The sequence below is a fragment of the Mangifera indica genome, chromosome 11 (genome assembly GCF_011075055.1).
Source record: "Mangifera indica cultivar Alphonso chromosome 11, CATAS_Mindica_2.1, whole genome shotgun sequence".
Classification (NCBI taxonomy): Eukaryota; Viridiplantae; Streptophyta; class Magnoliopsida; order Sapindales; family Anacardiaceae; genus Mangifera; species Mangifera indica.
The window spans coordinates 6761423-6781883 of NC_058147.1; the positions used below are offsets into that span (position 1 = coordinate 6761423).

The following is a 20461-nucleotide window of genomic DNA, read 5'->3' on the forward strand; positions in this document are numbered from 1 at the left end:
CGGACACAATTAAACCCATGTTTCATATTTGGCTTTGATATATTAATTAATCACCCATTAAAATTATATTTATATATATACCTTTGAATTCTAATTTTCTCTTTAAAAATTTTAATATTTTATTAATTTTATTTTTTTAATATAACATATACTATTATTAATAGGGTAGATTGACTATTAGATGGGTTTTTTTTTTTAATCAATAAAACTAAGTTAGGTATGATATTACTCCAAAGACTGTCTTCTTCTTGTATGTATATGGTGAAGAATTTAACTTATTAAATAAAAAAAACCTGAAAACGAAAGTGAACAAATCTTGTGGGGAAATGATGGCCTATTATTGCACAGTGATGGGTTTTTCGATAAAGTTGAAGAAAAGTTGAGTTGTATTGAAGCGGAATCAGAGGGCCATGCACTGTAACAGGAGTGAAAGAGGGCGCCCAACTCAGCTTTATATTTCTGACAAAAGTTTAATTGTTTTTTCTACTTAAAAAGTTTTATGTCTTTTTCCAACTTATATATTAAGGGTGCGTTTAAGGCTACCTTTAACTATTAAAAATAAAAAGATTATTTTAAAAATATATTATTTTAAAAATTGTTTAATATAAATTATTATTATATTTAATAAAAGTTAATAAATATAAATAATTATTATATTTGATTAAAAAAATATTATTTTACTTAAATATCTTTAAATAAATAAAAATATAATTATAACAAAATTAAAAGTATCTTAATAATCTTTTAATATATATAATAAAATCATAATTAGTAATAAAAATTATCAAAATATTTTATTACTTATAAATCAAATAAAATAATACAAATAGTAAAACATTAATCACAAAAGTAATATTTGAAAATAGTAATCAAACGCCGTCAAAAAGTTAGACATGACAACTCATGGACATTTTCAAATAGTAATATTATATATATTTTTTTTGAGTATACAAAATAAATATACAAATAATATAATTTTATGTGATTGAATATTATTTTATTCTTAATTTAAAATCACTTAATTATATGATAATATATTATCTGTATACGTATTTTATATATAAATGATTTTATGAATTTCCGTGATGTAATTATTGATAAAGCTAAACCTTAATTTCACTCAATAAAATATATATATATATATATATATATATATATATATATATATATATATATATATATATATATATATATATCATTGCATTTGTGCAGTCTGTAATTGATGAAATAATGAATTTGTGATAAGAGACTTATAGTTCAAGTTATAAGCATAATTCATGATGAGACTTCTTTTTCTTTATTCCTCTTTCTTTTTACAAGTGTCGGATACTTTTCATAATTATAGATATATTTTTTTTTCAAAGTATTTTCTTATTTTTTATTTTGACTTTTATTTATATTTATCAATTTATTCAATTTAATAATTATAAAATTAGTTATTAGATTTGAAATTTAATTTATATGATATCAGATTAGATGAAATTATCATTATTAAAAAAAAAAAAAAAGCCTGATATTTGGTCCATATGAAACAAAAATTTGTTGTCATGTAAGATTCCAACAACTACAAAAACATGGTTGTGTCCTGTTTGTTGTGTGTTTGGCTGATGTCATAAAGGTTTTTTTTTTTCAAAGAAAATAATATAAAGATTTTTATGAAATAAAAAGTGCAAAGAGGGAAAAGTAAGAATGTCTGTATGTAAGCGGCAACCGTGTTTGTTTCAGAGAAATGATTGTGAAATGACATGTGGGCACATGGAGGACCCACTCTTCCACCTCAACACCTGGCAACGCATGCTTCTTTGCTCATCATTTCAAATGCTGCCTTTTAACATGGTCTGGTCTGTGCGAAATTCAACCATCCAGCCTACCATCACTGTTTTTAGAATTCGACTGATAATTGATTTTATTGTTTTATTGTTTTATAATTTAATTAGTTTAATCAAATAAAATAATTTATTTTAAATTATAATATATCTTTTTAAATATTATTTAATATTTATAATTTTTTAAATATAATAATCCAATGCTATTTATTTAATTTTTAATTAAAAATATTTATATAAATAATTAATTTATGTCAACTCATTAAAATTAATTTAATTTAATTATTTTTTAATTAATGTTTGTTTATTTTTAATAATTCTTTTTTTAATTATTATTTATTTATTTTTAATAAAAATTATTTAAGTTCTAACCGATTAATCAATTATACTCTTTTAATATTATCTGTTATTATTTTGATTTTTTTAAATATTATATAAAAAACAAATGTTAATGTTTTTTAGACGAATCCGATCCGATCAAATAAAAAATTATTTGAGCAAATTATAATTATAAAATTGATGTGTTGGGTAAATAGGCCCCCTTTATAATTATTGAAGGTGGTAAATTCAATGTAAATGTGAGACATCTAATTTGACATATTTAATCATCAAAATTAAAACTAGAAAGATCAAACTCACTGGATTCCAATTTCAGGTTTTGCAAATTTAATAATAGTTGACATATAAAAAAATAGCTTACTCTTTTAAATTTTCATTCCTTAAATTTTAAAAAACTAATATTTCATCCATTTATTAAATTTTTTAAAAAAATTTATTAATTTTTTATAAAATTATTAAAAATCAAACCAAATAATACTTTAATCATTTTATTAAATAATTTTATACCACAATTTGTATTAATTTCAAATAAAAAATACTAAAAATTATTAATACAAATATACATAGGGGTGTTAATAATGTTTAATCACATCTTTGAGGTAAATTTTGAAGATATTAGAGGTGTTAATGAAAATTTAATAGGTTTTTTTTTTATTTGAAAAAAAAATTGGAAGTATTTTCAAAATTTCAATATTTTCCTTAATAGTTTCAAATTTGAAAGTTACACCTCTAAAGTAAGGGATGCAAATGATACATTACAAACTATTTCCACAGCCTACTATGCTTGCAGTCCAAAAGCCCTGAAAAGAGAAACAACATAAACACATTGGATGTGAATAACAAATTGTCAATGAATTAGACTTATATGTTTTTATGTACAAAACTAGACTTGAGAGTTTGTATTATAGAATTGTATTCGTATTATGTTAATTCAGATTTTGTATTAAAGACTTTCAATTCTAACCTGACTAGAAATTTGTTAACCTTAACCCAATACTTAAATATTCGAATTGACTCGATCTAATCCAAATTATCCGAAATTATCTATTGTTTTTTTCTCTAAAATGTTCTTACCATTATAATTTCTCCACCAAATTATTTCAACCTGTTATTAATAAAACACATAAGATAATATTTTGTTTTATTTACAAGTGGTTTAAAAATTACATACTATGAACTTTAAAGCACATCATTATTCTATCTAAATAAATCACATTCTTATTACTTAATAATAAAATAAAATATTTAAATAAAAATAAAAAATATTATAAGTAATTACAATTATATAAATATACAACTATATGTAATCTACAAAAATTTTAACTACGGTTGATATTATCTTTTAATATTTTTATAATTTATCTTTAACAAATTCTATTAAAATAATTTTTTTTTAAATATTTGAATCAATTCGGATCCTTTCGGATTATCTTCATGTGAACTTTAACATTATCTAATTTAATTTTAAATTATGTCAGATTTTTTTTTTTTGTATAATGTCATATCGAATTGATGGATTGTATTAAAAATTACGAACTTTATACAAACGTTGGATGGATGTTGGTTTTTAGATGAAGGTCAAAGACGTAAATTAATAAAAGTTGACATATAAAACAAATTAGAAAAATACTCCACTATCTTTGTTAACTGTTTTGTAAAGGTTTTGTTTAACACTAGTTTCTATTTACTCTTAATTTTGAGTCCTTTCCAATAGAATTTGGGATTTCGGTTAATTTTCTTGATCACGAGTGACATACATGATCCTCCTTTTTTAGGTAATTTAAAATATTTAATTATTGAAAGATGGATCAAATTAAAACTGGTGAGGGAAAACAGAGGAAACACACTGGAAATGAAATACGGGATTTGCAAATTACGTAGTGGTACACAATTTAATTATACTAGATGACATAAACTAATAATAATAGGTTAACGGCCAAAAGACTTGTTCCCCCTCAAGTCACAGTAAAATCTCTTAAAACATTACCTTTTAATTTTTAAAAATTTAAATATCTACCTATCAAATAATTTTTGTTAAAATTATTAGTTAGGGTTAAAAGTAAAACTGTTATTTATTAAAAATCAAAGTTTAATCATATTTTCTTCTGTAAGTTTAAAAATCTTATAACTTCCCTCCACCCAAAGTTTAAAAAGTTACAATTTTTCCTTAGGGTTTTTTTATTTTCTCTTCAGCAATGATTCATTGTTTCCGATTGTCGATTGTCCTCCCTCCAACCTTATCTCCCCCTTGTCTCTCTCCTTTTGCTCTCCAACGACTTTCCAAACGAAAATCATGTAGAAATCCAGATGAGTCGTTTGGATGCATCATTGTCCAAATTTGTCTGGATGATGACGCGTCCAGGTAATTCATTTGAACATCGTTTGGATTTACAAACTATTTTCGTCTGGAAAGTCATTAGAGAGCAAAGGGAGAGAGACCAAAAGGAGAGAAAAAACCAAAGGAAAGATATAGTTGGAGACAACGAAGATAAAAGAAAAAAAAAAAAACCTTAGAAGGGAAATTATTATTTTTCAAACTTTGAGTAGAGGAAATTTGTGAAATTTTTAAATTTCAAGAGAAAAATATGATAAAACTTTAATTTTTTTAATAAATAACAATTTTATCCAAACCGACCACTAAACCATGGACTTATGAATCCCGGGAACCAATATCTGGGAATGTTATTGTCACAGCCGCCAAATAGCATGTTGTTTTCAAAACTGTTTAGTTGAAAATTCTAAATTAAGCCATCAACAATCTCTGCCTTAAATTTTATGATAGGGTATAAATATCCCCTCAAAGTGGAACCATTACCCACCAATAAAAACAATGTCCTAAAGCTTATAAAAGATCTAATCTTTCAGTTGTGTGTTTGATTTGTTTTCAATTTCAAAGTATAAGAAGAGATGGAATGCACTGCTGGCCAGGTCATCCGTTTCAAAGGTACACTGTTTTGATATTTTTACATAAATAAAAGTTGAAGAATTTATGCTTAATGTGGACTCAGGTTTGGAGTTTCATGTGTCCCAGTTATCACTCATTTCCGCGACTAATGAGTTGTGTATTCTTTTATGTTAGCTGCTGTGGCGTGGGAAGCTGGGAAGCCATTAGTGATTGAAGAAGTTGAGTGGGTCTTCCACAGGCCAATGATGTTCGTTTGAAGATCCTCTACACTTCCCTTTGTCACACTGATGTTTACCACTGGGAAGCCAAGGTAAATACCTATACCATCGTAACTTTACAAATAATAACTTTTTGTGGTGATCAATTTTACACAGTGACTGAATGCATCAAAATGATTTGTTTTTTGTTTTCCAGGGGCAGAACCCTTTGTTTCCTAGAATCTATGGCCATGAGGCTGGAGGTTATGTGAACTTTTGCATTTGTAAATCAGTTTCAGTATGTCAATGTACATTTAGTTTATGCATATGCTCAACTGATTCTGTATGGTGTTTATTGGTGAATAGGATCGTGGAGAGTTTTGGTGAGGGCGTGACTGATCTCAAACCAGGTGACCATGTGCTCCCTGTGTTCACTGGAGAATGCAAAGATTGTGGTCACTGTAAATCCGAAGAGAGCAACATGTGTGATCTTCTCAGGATCAAAACTGATAGGGGTGTTATGCATAATGATGGAAAATCAAGATTCTCCATCAATGGCAAACCAATTTATCATTTCGTTGGCACATCAACCTTTTGCGAATACACAGTGGTTCATGTTGGGGGTGTTGCTAAGATCAACCCCTTGGCACCTCTTGACAAAGTTTGTGTTCTCAGCTGTGGAATTTCAACAGGTACACAGGAATTTTATTTAATTAATGCAAAACTCAATTCGTTGTTGAATTGGTTATTAATTGATGTCTGTTGTTGTTTGTAAGGCCTTGGTGCCACTCTTAATGTTGCCAAACCTGCAAAAGGGTCATCAGTTGCAATCTTTATCTACCCATATGAACTGTTTTAGTGCTCCTTTTTTTCAAATCCCACACCAATATTATGTTGTTTCCATTTGATTAGGCTGCTGAAGGAGCCAGGATTGCTGCGGCTTCTAGGATTATTGGTGTTGATTTGAATTCAAATAGATTTGAAGAAAGTAAGCTATCTGTTTCGCACAGCCAAACCATAAGGCATTGAGTATTTACTGAAACAAATGCTTCATATTTATCTGTTCAACTCTCAGCAGAGAAGTTTGGTGTGACTGAATTTGTGAACCCAAAAGACCACAAGAAACCAGTTCAAGAGGTTTGTCTCTGCTTTCTTTTTCCTTATATTTGCATCAGTGTTCACAATCATATTTCAAATGTTCTGAACAATTAGCCTACACATATTGAATTACTAGGTTATTGCTGAGATTACCAATGGAGGTGTGGACCGAAGAGTTGAATGTACTGGAAATGTTGACGCCCTGATTTCTGCATTCGAATGTGTCCACGATGTAAGTTCACTTTCCTCCTACATTAAACTAAGTTTAGCTTCAACTATTAGTTTAAAAATCCTCTTTTTGAGAATGGTAATGAGGCATGAACTATAATCTCAGGGTTGGGGTGTTGCTGTTCTAGTGGGGGTACCTCATAAAGATGCGGTGTTCAAGACTCACCCCATGAACTTACTGAATGAAAGAACAGTCAAGGGCACATTCTTTGGAAACTACAAGCCTCGTTCTGACCTTCCCTCTGTGGTGGAAAAATATATGAACAAGGTACACTAACTAATTCCGATCCCAACAGTTTTAAGAGTAATTATCAATTTTGGAAAAGTTTGATAGTGACTAAAATTACACTGATTGACTTGATGTAAAATGTTGCAGGAGCTTGAGCTAGAAAAGTTCATCACAGATCAGTTTCGTTCTCAGAGATCATCAACAAGGCCATCGAGCTTATGCTTAAAGGTGAAAGCCTTCAATGCATTATCCGCATGGAAGAGTAGAATTTGGTTTAAGAAAGCAAAGTTTCTCGAATTGGCACATAAATAAAAGTTATCTTTATAATGATTTTGATTCGTATAACGCACTTGGAGTAAATGTTGTGGAGTACTGTATTCTGTTGTATCCTTTCCCAGATAAGAAAATACGTGAATGTGTTCGATTGTTCAACTTTGGCTTATTTTTCATTTTGTATAATGATTTTCTGATTAGAACATCATTTGGGTTTGGTGAGGAAACACCCTTGCAAATCTATTTATATGTGTTTGGTCATTTCAATCTAGAAAAAACAATATATTAAGATATTTTTAGGGAAGCAAAAATATAGGAAGAAATCAATACAATCAATGTATAGACTTGGTGCCTACTTATAGAAATTTGGAGAAAAAGTGTCAAGCAATCCAAGTCATCTAAGATAGCATGACAAGATGTGTCGTAAAGCCACTTGCAGGCATAAAACGTATCCATATGACATCATAAACATCTTCATTGACTCAATAAACATAAAACTTGTGCATTCGATATATTAAATACAAAAGACAAATCGTCACATTAACAACAAAATGATTCTAACTATTTACATCATTCATCTGTGTAAAGAGAAAAAAAGTTTTTGAAATCCTGTTTGTACTCAAAAAATTAAGAGATAATTGTTATATACTCAAAACTCTTTTTTGATCAAACTCATAAATACCGACAAATAATATACCAACTCAATAGGTAAAAAAAGACTTTGACAAATATATTACTTTGTACAGAAACAATAAAACAAAGGGCGTTATTCATCATGAGTACTACAATTTTTTTACCATTATTAAAATTAATTTCTTATTGTTTTATAACCGTTTTTCACAATTTCAATAATTACAATTAAAATATAATCAAGATCTTAACTTTAACTATTACAATCAAAACATGATGATAGACAACGGAAATGTTGGAAGAAAGACTCATTCCAAATCTTCTCGTTTCCTAAAAGTCACTCTTAGTTTCTCAACCAATCTATATTAAAAATCTGAGTATCCCTTTAATATATATATTTTTTCTCTCTAAATTTCACAACAATTTTGAATTACTTATCGTATGCAAATCATCTCATTACCGATAGGAATTTCTTAAAATATTAAGATAATTTATTAGTTTTTGTATTAATGGAATGGGAGAAAGCACCATTGTCCATGATAAATTGCTTAAATTTTCGACATTTTAACTCTAAGCATGTATACCAAATTCAAAAAACATTTCACACCTTCACTTCTTTATCAAAAATCCAGCTAAATTTCACGCCATGTGGCTTCATTTTCTTGGCTCGCTCATCCGCTACCTCTTGTAGCCTCCTAATCCTCGGCGCTAATCCACACACGAATTCCTGTGCGCGTCTCCCTTCACCCGTCAATCCCTCCACTTTCTCCAACCCCCACTTTCTGACCAAGAACTCCAATATGTCCGCGTAATCACGAGCAGTGTACACGCCAAGCCGTTGAGCCACAGCCGAGAAGTGCTCGAACAGCCGTGGGTCTCGCCCGTCGTACATCAGGTGAGCTGGCATCGTTATCTTTTTCTTCATCAGATCTGAGATGGCCATCATCGCGCCTGTAGGGTCTACTTCCAAGAGCTTCTCTACGATCTTCCCGTATGCAATCTCGTGCCGCTTCTCGTCGGATGCAATCGTGCCGCATATACGCGCCAGCACAAGATCACCGCTCTCCTTGGCTAAGCGAGCCGTGTTACCGTGTGATATGAACGTGGCTCGCTCTTGAAATGACGTGTACACAAAGCCCAAATACGGATTGTTTTCCGTTCCCGGGTCCTGTTAAAATATAATTAATAATAAAATTTACATTAATTAATTATAATTAAAATATTAATCAGAGTAACTCACCATGCCGGATCCGATCAAATACTGGACAGTCCTTTCAATCATGAGCATATCAACCCGACCCGACAAATACAGATAGGTCCGAAGCAAATCTCCATGTCGGTTCTCCTCAGCGGTCCAAGCCCGGGTCCACAAGGCCCACGGGCTGGGGCTTGCCCCGGTGTCGTCCTTGACCCCATCGAGTGTGTTAATCATCGTCTGGTAAGTGGGCAAAGCGTCCTCAGTGATCATATCGCCGATCAAAACAACAAAATACTCATCAGGAAGCCCGCTCGTGCGCTCACGCAATGCACGAACTTGTTCATTGAACTCATCGACGGGCAGGGCCGGGTCGGGTAAGAAGTTCTGGGGCTGCCAGCATTGCTCCACGGGTTTAAGCAGTGGCAACACCTGTTGGGTTGACCAGTCTTCAAGTGACTTAAAGATTTCGATTTTTTCAGGTGGGAGGGAGTGGGTTTTCTGGGGTTTTGTTAGCGCTGGTGCTGCCACGGCGGAGATGGGTGGTGGTAATGTCGGACGGAACGTGATGGTGGGTGTGAAACGGTGGCGGTGGGTGAGATTTGTGTTAATTGGAGTATATGCAAGAGAGTGCTGGAAGGCTTGCATGGTGGTAGTTGAAGAGTTGAGTGAGTGTGACTGGGATTTATAGAAACAGATCCATTACTTCTGCAGTTAATTATGATGATGCCATCATCTGTCTTGGAAAACCATGGGTGGGAGCAGTAGTTTTGAAAAAACAAAGAATGAAGAAATGGGAAACCTGTGGGTCTAAAATAAGGCAAAAAAAATAATATAGTTTGGATACTCGTATTAATTTAGGGAAAAGGACTATTCCCACCCAAATTTTAGGCCACCCACAAACCTATATCCAAAGAAAATGAAAAATCCCTATTCTTATCCATGACCAAACTGTCGTCCAAATTTTCAGTTAGAGACAAGGGTAAAATCATCATTTGAATTATAAACTTTAAAACTTTACCATTTCCCCCTCTAGGTTTTAAAAACTAACAATTTAACTCATCCTCAAAGTTTAAAAAGTTTAGATTTCACCTCTAGAATTTGTTTCCTTCTTCGAACACCACTGACGGATGGAAACTGAAAAACCCCTATTCTCACCCATGACCAAACTGTCGTCCAAATTTTCTATTAGAGACAGGGGTAAAATCATCATTTGAATTATAAACTTTAAAACTTTACCATTTCCCTCTCTAGGTTTTAAAAACTAACACCTTAACCCATCCTCAAAGTTTGAAAAGTTTAGATTTCACCTCTAGAGTTTGCTTCCTTCTTCGAACACCACCAACGACCGATGCATTCCACAGATCTCCTATCTTCGACTATAAAGAACGACAAAGGACAACCTTTCGTCATCCAGATCTAGAAGAACAGACGAAAGACGATATTTCGTTGTCCTTCGTCGTCGCATTGTCCAGTGACGAAGGACAACGAAGGGTCATCCTTCGTCATCTGGGTGGAGTGACGTCTTTTCGTCGCACGGTGGTGCGACAAAGAGATCTTCGTCTTTTCGTCGCACCGTACGACGAGGAGACGAAAATCTCTTCATCGCACCATCGCTGTCGCACCAAGAGAAGGAGGAGGTCGGAGAAGACATCGGAAGATGAAGTTGAAAAATGGGGGTGAAATTGCTATTTTTGAAAGTTATGAGGAGCAATTATGTTTTGAAAAATATGAAAACCCTAGGTTTGGGGGTAAAAATATTACTTTTTAAAGTTTAAAAACTTTAGGTAAAAGTGAAATGTTAGTTTCTAAAACTTAAGAGGGGTGAAAAGTAATAAACTTTATAACTTTTTAATATAAACAATAAAATAACTATTTTACCCCTCCCTTTGATAGAAAAAATTAACAGAAGTTTGTTTATGGGTGGGAATAAGGGTTTTTCATCTCCTATGGGTATAAGTTAAAATGGTCTAAAATTTGGGGGGACATAGTCGTTTCCCTTTAATTTATAAATGACAGCGCATTTTGCACTTGGGCTAATTGTTTATCAGAACCTAACGAACCTTTTATTGTCACTACATATGTTGAGATATCTAAGTCAAATATCAGATTTTCCCAAATTTGGATTACATTTTAGTCTTTGATTTGTTGCAACAATAATCCCAATTTGCACTTTAAAATTTTTATTTTAGTTTTAATAATTAATGAGTATTTTTGTCACTTATACAATACATAATAGATATAATAGCATTTATACTTTCAATAGAATAAACAACCTATATTTCTAATTTAAAAATTATTTTATTTTTCATTTGATTTTTCTCTTTTTCACTCAAACACATTGCATGTTTAGTTATATTATGTTTGTACCCAACAGAGGTTATTAGCAACTTTTTAGAAGGATTGTCTTTTCTCATCTCTTCTATTATTTTCACATTTTTGACCACAAGATTGACCGTCAAACCAACTTTGACGTTACACTTTAAAACATTACACACAATTATAAGCTAAACGACTACATATCATTATGCAAACACCTCTGGTCTAAACCAAAAAATCTCATTGTGTGCACTCTAAGGCATTATGCAAACACCTCCACTCTAGAATAAAACTAAGCTCATTTCAAGTCGGTCATAAAATCAACCATAATGGTTAGTTTATCCTCCACCATAGTCCCCAAATCTTACCACTTCTTCAACATCTCTCTTTTTTTTTTAACAAAACCACTCCATTTTTTGCTCTACTAAATTACCACAATTTTTTAAGAGGGGCAATTAAAAAAAAAAAAGAACTACTTACATCATTTATTTTGATTTAGAGAAGAAGAAACAAACTATCAAGATTGAGAATTTAATACAAGCGAGCGAGATCACCTCTAAAAATGTGAATATTCATATCTTAGATTATCCAGTAGTTAAGAAGTTAGCAAGGAAGAAATCCGGTTTTTTATATTGTTGCTACTATGATGTCTAATTTTGGAATTACCTCCATGGCTATTATGGGTGTTTATTACAAGTTCTATTGGCAAATGGAGGTAAAAAACAAAATTTGTTCTTTGCGTGAACATACACTCTTGTTGATGTTCATATGTCTAACAAGACAATTGGGTTGTTTTTTAATAGGGTGGACATGGTTCTCTCTCTAAAATGGGGGAGGAGTGTCATTATTGTTTAGTTTCGGTTATGACAAAAGACATTTCTTTCTCCACACTAACTCTATAAGTGTAGGAAATTGTTGTGTCGTCAAAGAGTAGAAAATAATCATTTGGCCTCTTAATTGTTGTAAGCTCATAACTTGTATGTGTTTGGTTGGGCATAGTTTCAACTTACATGGATTTGGAATGCCTAAATGATACCTTTTTATATAAATAATAAAAAGATGATTTAATAAAATATAAATTGAGAGAAACTTGATGAAATTTAATAAAGTTAGAGGGTTAAGAGTAAAAATGTAATTGAAGAAAAGAGATTAGAATGTTTAGAGAAAGAATAATATTATATATACAAATAAATTGTACAAATTTATCTATGTAAACTAATGTGATAACATCTGATTGAATGATTTTGAAGTGAGAACAAAATAAATATTTATATCATACAATCATAAGCTATCATTTCAATTTATACAAAAAAATTTGTATAATTATAATTTTTTTAAAATGACGGGTTAGAAGAGTATATAATTTGAGTATATAGATAATGTATCATCATATAATTAGGTGTTACTTTATCTTTAATTCAAAATTATCTAATTATGTAATGATATATCATCTATATATTTAAATTAAATACTAAAATTGTGTGTGTATAGTTTTATTATAAAATAAAATATATAAAATTGTTATTTTTTTAAATTAATTTGACTGTTGGGTGTGATCCTAGGGCTCGGGCTCTGGAGGCTCCGGCCTTGGACACTACCTGACCTAGGCCTAGACACCTCTTCCGAGGCCTGGACTAGCTTGGGCCGACCAGGGATCCTGCCAGAACTAACAAGAAAAGAAATCAAACAAACAAAACTACTATATTATTGAATTTGCAAAAACGTCGATAAATATTACAATTCAGAACTTAAATCATTTATCCACAAATAAAATATGATTAAATATTGTCAGACTGGTGATGATTATCATGTCCCAACGAAGAAGAAGAAGCTCCCACCTGAAGCCGACCGCTTGCTTTTCTCTCCGAACCTTTTTCATGCAACCCTTTTCCGAATTCTTCATTCTTCCTGATAACTTCATCAACATGCACATCATCTTCAATCACCAGACCCACAGCTTCCATTCCATGAGGTCCTTTCACAAAGTCCTCTTTCACCTTCAAATGTTCATCAACATGCACCACCTCCGTTCCTTGAACACTCTTCTTCCTCTTCTTCAAGAAGTAGCAAAGGGCAGCTGCAATGCATGCGAGGAAGAGAATGCCACCAAATGAAACAAAAACTACCACAATCACTGTAGTGTGGCTGCTCGGGGATGGAGGATGTGGGGGTGGTGGACGACGCACAGGAGGAGGTGGTTGGTAGTGAAAGAAAGGTGGGAAGTTGTAGTAAGTGGGGGAGGCCATTTTGATAATGTGTGATGATGATAATAATTTGAAGGTGAATTTTGTTATGGGAAAGATGGAGGATGTGGTGATATTTGTATTGGGAGATGGAGAATTGGCAAGTTTCAAGTCACTTGACTCTCATTTTTTGTTATGGAAATGGAATTGTTTGCATTGAAAAACACTTCTCTGTTTCCTTTGTTTTTGTCTCTGTTGTTGCTGATTTAAAGATTATGTATTATGTTTTTGTGATTTGATGGGCATGTGAATATTCAAAAAATTTTGTCAACGAATGACAAGAAATTGAATGGACAGTCAATATTTAGAAATATTTCTCAAAATGGTGTTGCCATTTCTTAAGTTCTCTAATTTATGCCACATTTTTCATTTTTTTACCAAACCAATAACTTCAAAAAGTAATTTCCTTTCCGCATAATGAGGCATACGATACAAAGGGTTTTCTACTAAGGATGATCTTGGCAAATTGAAGACCCTAAAGGGTACAACATAATATATATCTTTATGCTTGAGAGCAAAAACAAGCAAATAATATCACTTCTAAACAAAACTACATCTCTTTTTCTTCAATAGGATATAAAAGAAGGCTTCACTTGCATTTCTTAAATTTTTCCTTGCTAAATTATTGATATTAAACAAATTGTCACATGTCCTAGTAAAACATTTTCTTTGACTGTCTTATTGCTCTTAGAGCATCAAGCGGCTTGCATGAACAAAATTTTACATGGGGAAATGGCTCTTAGGTCTACATTTGCCTGAAATACAAAAATATGTTCAACATGACCCAATTTACTATGGTATACATGATGGTCACTGGCTTTAAGTAAAGGGGGCTATCAAAAAGTAATGAGACCATTTTTCAAATACATGTTGTTCGAATATATTGTTTTAGCCAAAATCTATCCACTTATTTTAAATTTAGTTGGCCGAAGCCCTAGTTTTGACCCAATTCAGCCAAAGTAAAACCCAATATTCAAGAAATCTAAAAAAAAAAAAGGGGTTGGAATACCCTAAACCTCAATCATATAAAGTCTCAAGTCTAGAATAGAGAACTGAATAAAAATAAGTGAAATAGGGAAAGTAACATTCTTCACAAAAGGGGGTTTTTCTGTAAAATAAGGTTTTGCATAATGTCTATGCAAACTCCCAATTTTGTAAAAATTATGTGAACATAGGTTCATGTGTATTTTTCTCAGTTTACATAAAAATCACACAAACGGGAAATTTCACATGTTTTGACTTGAGTTTCTTGATGTTTTCATAATTTATGCATATCTAAATTTTTAAAATAGTTTACGTAACATAAAATAACACGTTTCACAACATTTACAACACCTTAAATATCAAAACAATTGTAACACTACCAGTATATCACACAGTAATAATACACAATCATTCTAGGTGTAAGATATTAACTAGTGAGATATGTAAATGTAACAATCTTTCTTACTTAGTTTCCGCGCTAAGATTAATCTTAATGATTGATGTAATGCTATTTATTTGCTTGATTTTGTGTTTTAAATATGAGATTTTTCTTATAAGTTTAAGTATGATATATTGCAAATGAAAGTTAGAAATTAATAGGGTGTAGGTTTAGTTCAGGGTTTTTTTCAAAGGTTTGGGGCAAAATTGTATTTACATAAATTGATTGATTACATTCTATAGGTCAAGGATTATTGGTTATCTTCGTATTAACTCTTTAAAAAATTTGTTATTTTATTAATATTTATTTTTTATTGTAAAATATTAATTTTATTTGCCTAGAGATGCAATAGACTCTTTTTCTTTTTTAATCTGAAAGTTCCTGCATATATATTTTCCTTAGTCCAGTATGGAATCTTATCAGGCTATGCAATGTTTGCTTGAAATCAGATTTAGTCATTCAACCAGTAAAGAGTGACAGGCAAATGATTATATCAGAGAGTGAATAACATTTTCCCACCTAATATTTGGCCAAAGAATACTTTTCTATCCTTTAAAAGAATAAATCACACATTTCTATACATAATTAAACTTTGTTTTAACAGTTAATGGTATAAGGGTAAAATAGTAAATTTACCATATAAAAATGATGAAAAATAAAAAAATATATTTTACATATCACAATTTTATATTTTAAACATAACATTTTAACCTTTTTACTGGGTTTTTCCCTAAATATTTCCCCAATATATTTTTGATAAGAAACAATTAATTAATATAACCACATAACACATTTAAATACCAAACCAGTAATATCAGATTACTACAAGTTGATTTAACTTCTTCAGGAAACAAGAATTTCATTCCAACTTTCAATCAATTGTTAGCATGAGAGAATTTTAAAAACTTTTAACAGCAACTTTGTCCAAGTACCCTTGGAATACAATTTATCATCAACTTGGGGGCAGTTAATCCCACAAGCTCAGTCTGATGTCAATAATCATCTCATCAATCTTACCATCCTACTCACATTGTATATCCAGCAGCAAACATTGAATTAGTCAAACTTCTGCCCATACTGCTGCTATCATCAACCATCTTCTACTAGCCAATTATTCATGCTAAAAATAATTAGTAGAAGACCTTATTGTGAAGAAGATAAATAATGTCTTACAGTGCTCCTCTTCCCACCTAAATTCAGAAGCCAGAATTAGTGTTCAAAATCCAACTCCAAAATATGTTAGGCTGTCCTTTGCAAAGTGATCCTTCTCTTCCAGATCACTGACTCTGACTGCCACATTGTGAGACAGTAACTCCCCAGAAACTTATTTTTATTTAACATGGGCCAGTAAGTTGATAGACTCTACTGGCAAAATGCTGAGAATCTCTTTGGCAAACCAGTACAAGGGTCTTATGTCAATTCAGACCATTAAAAACTCTGGCCTTGCATGCTAATCCCCTTGCCCTTTTATGCAAATTGATAAATCAATATATTCCTCATAGAGCATGCATTAAACTGAAAAATGACTAACAGTTTCACATCTGGTCAAGCAGGTATATTTGCAATAACAATCAAGGGTCCTCCCTCACATTTCATCATGCCAAAAAGATTCGATTTCAGGGAGATGGTGATCCTTTTTCATTAATTCTGTCAATTCCTTTAGTACTGCACGAATATCATCTGAATTAGTATGAGATGTATCCCCAGCAACAAATATGTTTGTTTTCTGTCCTATGACAATCCAGCTACATCCAGGAAGCTTTTTCACTCCTTTTTCTCTCATTTCCCTCCTCAAAGTGTTAACCTCACTCCACTTTCCTGATGCTGCAAATATATTAGAAAGCTGCACATATGGAGAAGGATTTTGGGGTTCCAACTCAATGAGTTTCTTGGCAGCCCACCTTCCCCTTATATCATCTCCATGTATCGCACAAGCACCTAGCAGTGTAGCCCAAATCTTAGCATCAGGTTCAAAATTTAGTTTGTTGATGAATTCCTCAGCCTCTTTAAGAAAACCCCATCGACCAAAAAGATCAACCATGCAAGCACAATGATCTATTCTGGGGTTAATCCCGTAGTAGTTTACCATAATTTCAAAGATCTGGTGACCTTCAGATACCTTACCTGCATGGCTGCATGCTGTGAGAACACCAAGGAATGTGACATCATCAGGCATAATATGCGTTTGCTTCATCTCATCAAAGATCTTTAGTGCATCTTCAGCATAACCATTTTTCGCAAATCCAACTATCATTGAGTTCCAGGATATAACAAAATTTTTGTTCTCCATTTCATTGAAAACTTGAACTGAACTTTTCACATCGCCACATTTAGCATACATGCCTACAAGTGCACCACATGTTAACTCATCTAAATCATAACCAATGTGAAAAATTAGAGAATGGATCTCTGCACCATCTCTCAAAGAAGATAGGATAGCACAAGCTCTAAGGACACTGACAAATGTAGCCTGATCAGGCATGACATTGTGGCTACGCATTTCTCGATAGAAATGCAAGGCCTCCTCATTGAAATCATTTTGAGTGTGTCCTGAAATGATAGCAGTCCATAAAACTGTGCTTTTAGGATTTTGGAACTCTGAGAAGAGAATACTTGCATCTTTATTTCTCTTGGAATTCATGTACATACCCAATAGAGAGACCCCCAAGAAGTCATCATCATACAAAAGGCCCCTCTTTATTATAAGACAGTGGATTTGTGTTCCCAGATTAAATGTATGAGGTCCATCACATGCATCTAAAAGACTTGCAAAAGTTATTTCACTTGGGTTCAATCTTTGAAGCTGCATCTCTTGATACAGAACAATGGCTTCCTCTAAATTATTTTGAGCATGACCAGCAATCAAGGCATTCATTGAGACCACACTTCGTTCAGGCATACAAGAAAGGACTTTACGAGCAGCCCCAATATCTCCGCACTTGGCATACATGTCAATAAGCGAGCTTCCTGAGTAAATACTTGTTTCTAGACCAACTTTGACTGACATACAGTGTATCTGTTTCCCTTGCTTGAGACCTTGAACATTGGCACAGGCACTGAGGATGCTGGCCAAGGACACTTCATCAGGCAAAATCCACGATAAAACCATTCTTCGAAACATATGAAAAGCCTCAAACTCATCCCCTTCCTGCACATATCCAACAATAATTGCATTCCAAGAAACATTATCCCGATTCCTTATGCGCTCAAATTGTTGTCTTGCTTCCTTCAAAGCACCAGACTTAGCATACATGTCAACTAATGCATTCCCCACAAATAAGTTAGATGCAAAGTTGTTCTTGATAATTACAGTATGCAACTGGCGACCTACTTCCAAATAGTCCAGGCAGGCACATGAACTCAAAATGCTAGTATAGGTAAAGTCATCAGCATGAAAACCAGAGCCCTTCATAGTGGAGAACAGTTCCAGCACTTCATGGGCATACCCACTCTGTGAATAACCTCCAAGCATAGAATTCCACAAAACAATATTCCTTTCATTTAAAGATTCAAAAACTTTCTTTGCAGACTCCATTTTTTCACACTTAGAATACATATTTATCAAAGAACTCCCCACATAAACATTAGAGTCTAAACCCTGTTTAATAGCCTCAGCATGAACTATCAAGCCAAATTCAAGAGCGGATAAACCTGAAATGGCACTTAATACACTGCCTAACGTGGATCGTGAGGATTTAACACCAGCTTTCCTCATTCTTTGAAAAAAGTTGATCGCTTCTTCCTCGTAGCCTCTCTTTGCATGCCCAGATATCATCACATTCCATGCCACAACATTTGGGTTTTGCATCTGATCAAACACTTCACATGCTTCATCAAACTGACCTAGACCAACAAACGCATTTATCACAGTCACAGAAGCCACCTGGTCTGGAACTCGGCCCAGTTTCTTCATCTCATCAAACACTTCCAAAGCAGCTTCAGGTGAACCAGCCTGAATGTACCCAGCAATCATTGATGTCCAAGAAACTGTATCCAAATCCACTGCACCATCAAAAACCCTCCTAGCATCTCTCACATTACCACATTTAGCATACATATCAATAAGAGCACCCTCACAAAAAGAACTCATCTCAACCCCAAACTTAACAACATGACAATGTATTTGCCTACCGTAATTAACATCTACTAATTTAGCAGAAGCAGATAAAACCATGGCAAATGTGAACTCATTTGGCAACACCCCACAATTACACAACAACCCAAAAGATTGAACAACATGTTCAAACAACCCACGCTTCGAATACATGGACAAAATAGAGTTCCAAGCCAAAATATACCTCTCTTCTAGCCTATTAAACACCTTCTCAGCCAGGTCTACATTGCCACACTTAGCATAAAGATCAACTATAGCGTTTCCTAACAACCCGTTTGTCCCAAATCCAAATCTGAGGCTCTGAGCATGAACAATTCTGCTTGTTTCCAAAGCGTGGGTTAGTTTCTGAGGCCTTTCGTCGAACATGTGGCGGGTATTGATTTGTTTGCATTCTTGAAGACAAGTCTGTAACAGATAAGTGTACACGGGATTTGAGTTGAAGGAAGTAGAACAGGAAGTAATCTTTAAGATGCTTGAGTATTGAACAATGGAGCGTGGCTTGGAGTTTTGTGATGATGTGAAGAGAAACCGGAGGCGCATTGACTCAGTGACTACTCTACTCTCTTAGTTATTCTCTAGTTGGGATTATTTTTCTACCTAAAGTTACAAATTTAAAAAGAAAATTGAACATAGCGTTCGAGCCAAAAGCAGTTTGTCCTGCTATATGCGGGGAACAATATTCGTTGTGAGCCGTACAAGGTTTCCCAGTGAAACTTTGCACTCATTGAGGAATTTGTAAAAATTTTCAGAAACATCAAATCAAATAAAAATTAGAAACACTGTGACGTAAAAATGGAGTGAATTGTGCAAATAGCGAGCAGATTTTTGAACAGAAAGTTAAAGGTTTATTTGTCAATGTTTCATAAAAGGAAACATAGTTTATTATTTTACTTTCTAGGCCAAGTTGGGTACAGGTTGGGGAAGGGAAGAAAATCTTTTCCTACGACTAAAGATATGTGGATCCTATATAGGATAGAGCAGGGACAGAGAAAACATCTACACCCCCACCCCCAACCCCACCCCCACTCCTTCCCTCTATAAGGATGGAAATGAGAATTAAAACATTCGACCATCGTTTTGTTGACACCCTTAACTAAAAAGCATAAATTAAAGTTTCACATTGATAATAAAATATAATGGTTTAACAAACTCAAACGACAATAAAAGATATACCAAAAACTCAAGATAATCATATTTTCATATCCGGAGATTGAATGTGGCTACAGTTTTGTCATATTTGATGCCAAATTTTGAACAAAAGATTGGTTGGAATTTTGAAAATGGGTGACAAATGATGAAAATCTCAGTTTATATAGAGGGCATTCTTATGATTTTGCATTACATAGGTCATAGAAGTTTAGTCTTTAAAGATTCGAAACCGTCATTTTAATTAATAACACATTTCAAAATCAGCCCATTGTAAAGCATTCTAGATCATTTGT

At 32.8% G+C, this 20461-nt stretch overlaps 3 protein-coding genes and 1 pseudogene across 3 annotated transcripts; 1 reads left to right on the top strand and 3 right to left on the bottom strand.

Annotated features, from left to right (window-relative positions):
- Positions 1–5072: 5072 nt before the first annotated feature.
- Positions 5073–7310, top strand: LOC123229682 (annotated as a pseudogene).
- Positions 7311–8206: 896 nt separating this feature from the next.
- On the bottom strand, positions 8207–9684 carry LOC123229050 (stearoyl-[acyl-carrier-protein] 9-desaturase 6, chloroplastic). The gene is made up of 2 exons (XM_044654618.1): positions 8966–9684; positions 8207–8893 (listed from the first exon to the last, which is right to left on the bottom strand). The coding sequence occupies exons 1-2, from the start codon at positions 9566–9568 to the stop codon at positions 8327–8329; spliced, it is 1170 nt and encodes a 389-aa protein (XP_044510553.1). The 5' UTR covers positions 9569–9684; the 3' UTR covers positions 8207–8326.
- A 3333-nt stretch (positions 9685–13017) lies between these two features.
- Positions 13018–13485, bottom strand: LOC123229683 (protein TRACHEARY ELEMENT DIFFERENTIATION-RELATED 7A-like). The gene has a single exon (XM_044655600.1). The coding sequence runs from the start codon at positions 13483–13485 to the stop codon at positions 13018–13020; it is 468 nt and encodes a 155-aa protein (XP_044511535.1).
- A 2253-nt stretch (positions 13486–15738) lies between these two features.
- Positions 15739–20001, bottom strand: LOC123228954 (pentatricopeptide repeat-containing protein At3g09040, mitochondrial). Its single transcript, XM_044654480.1, has one exon. The coding sequence runs from the start codon at positions 19557–19559 to the stop codon at positions 16491–16493; it is 3069 nt and encodes a 1022-aa protein (XP_044510415.1). The 5' UTR covers positions 19560–20001; the 3' UTR covers positions 15739–16490.
- Between the last annotated feature and the right edge of the window lie 460 nt (positions 20002–20461).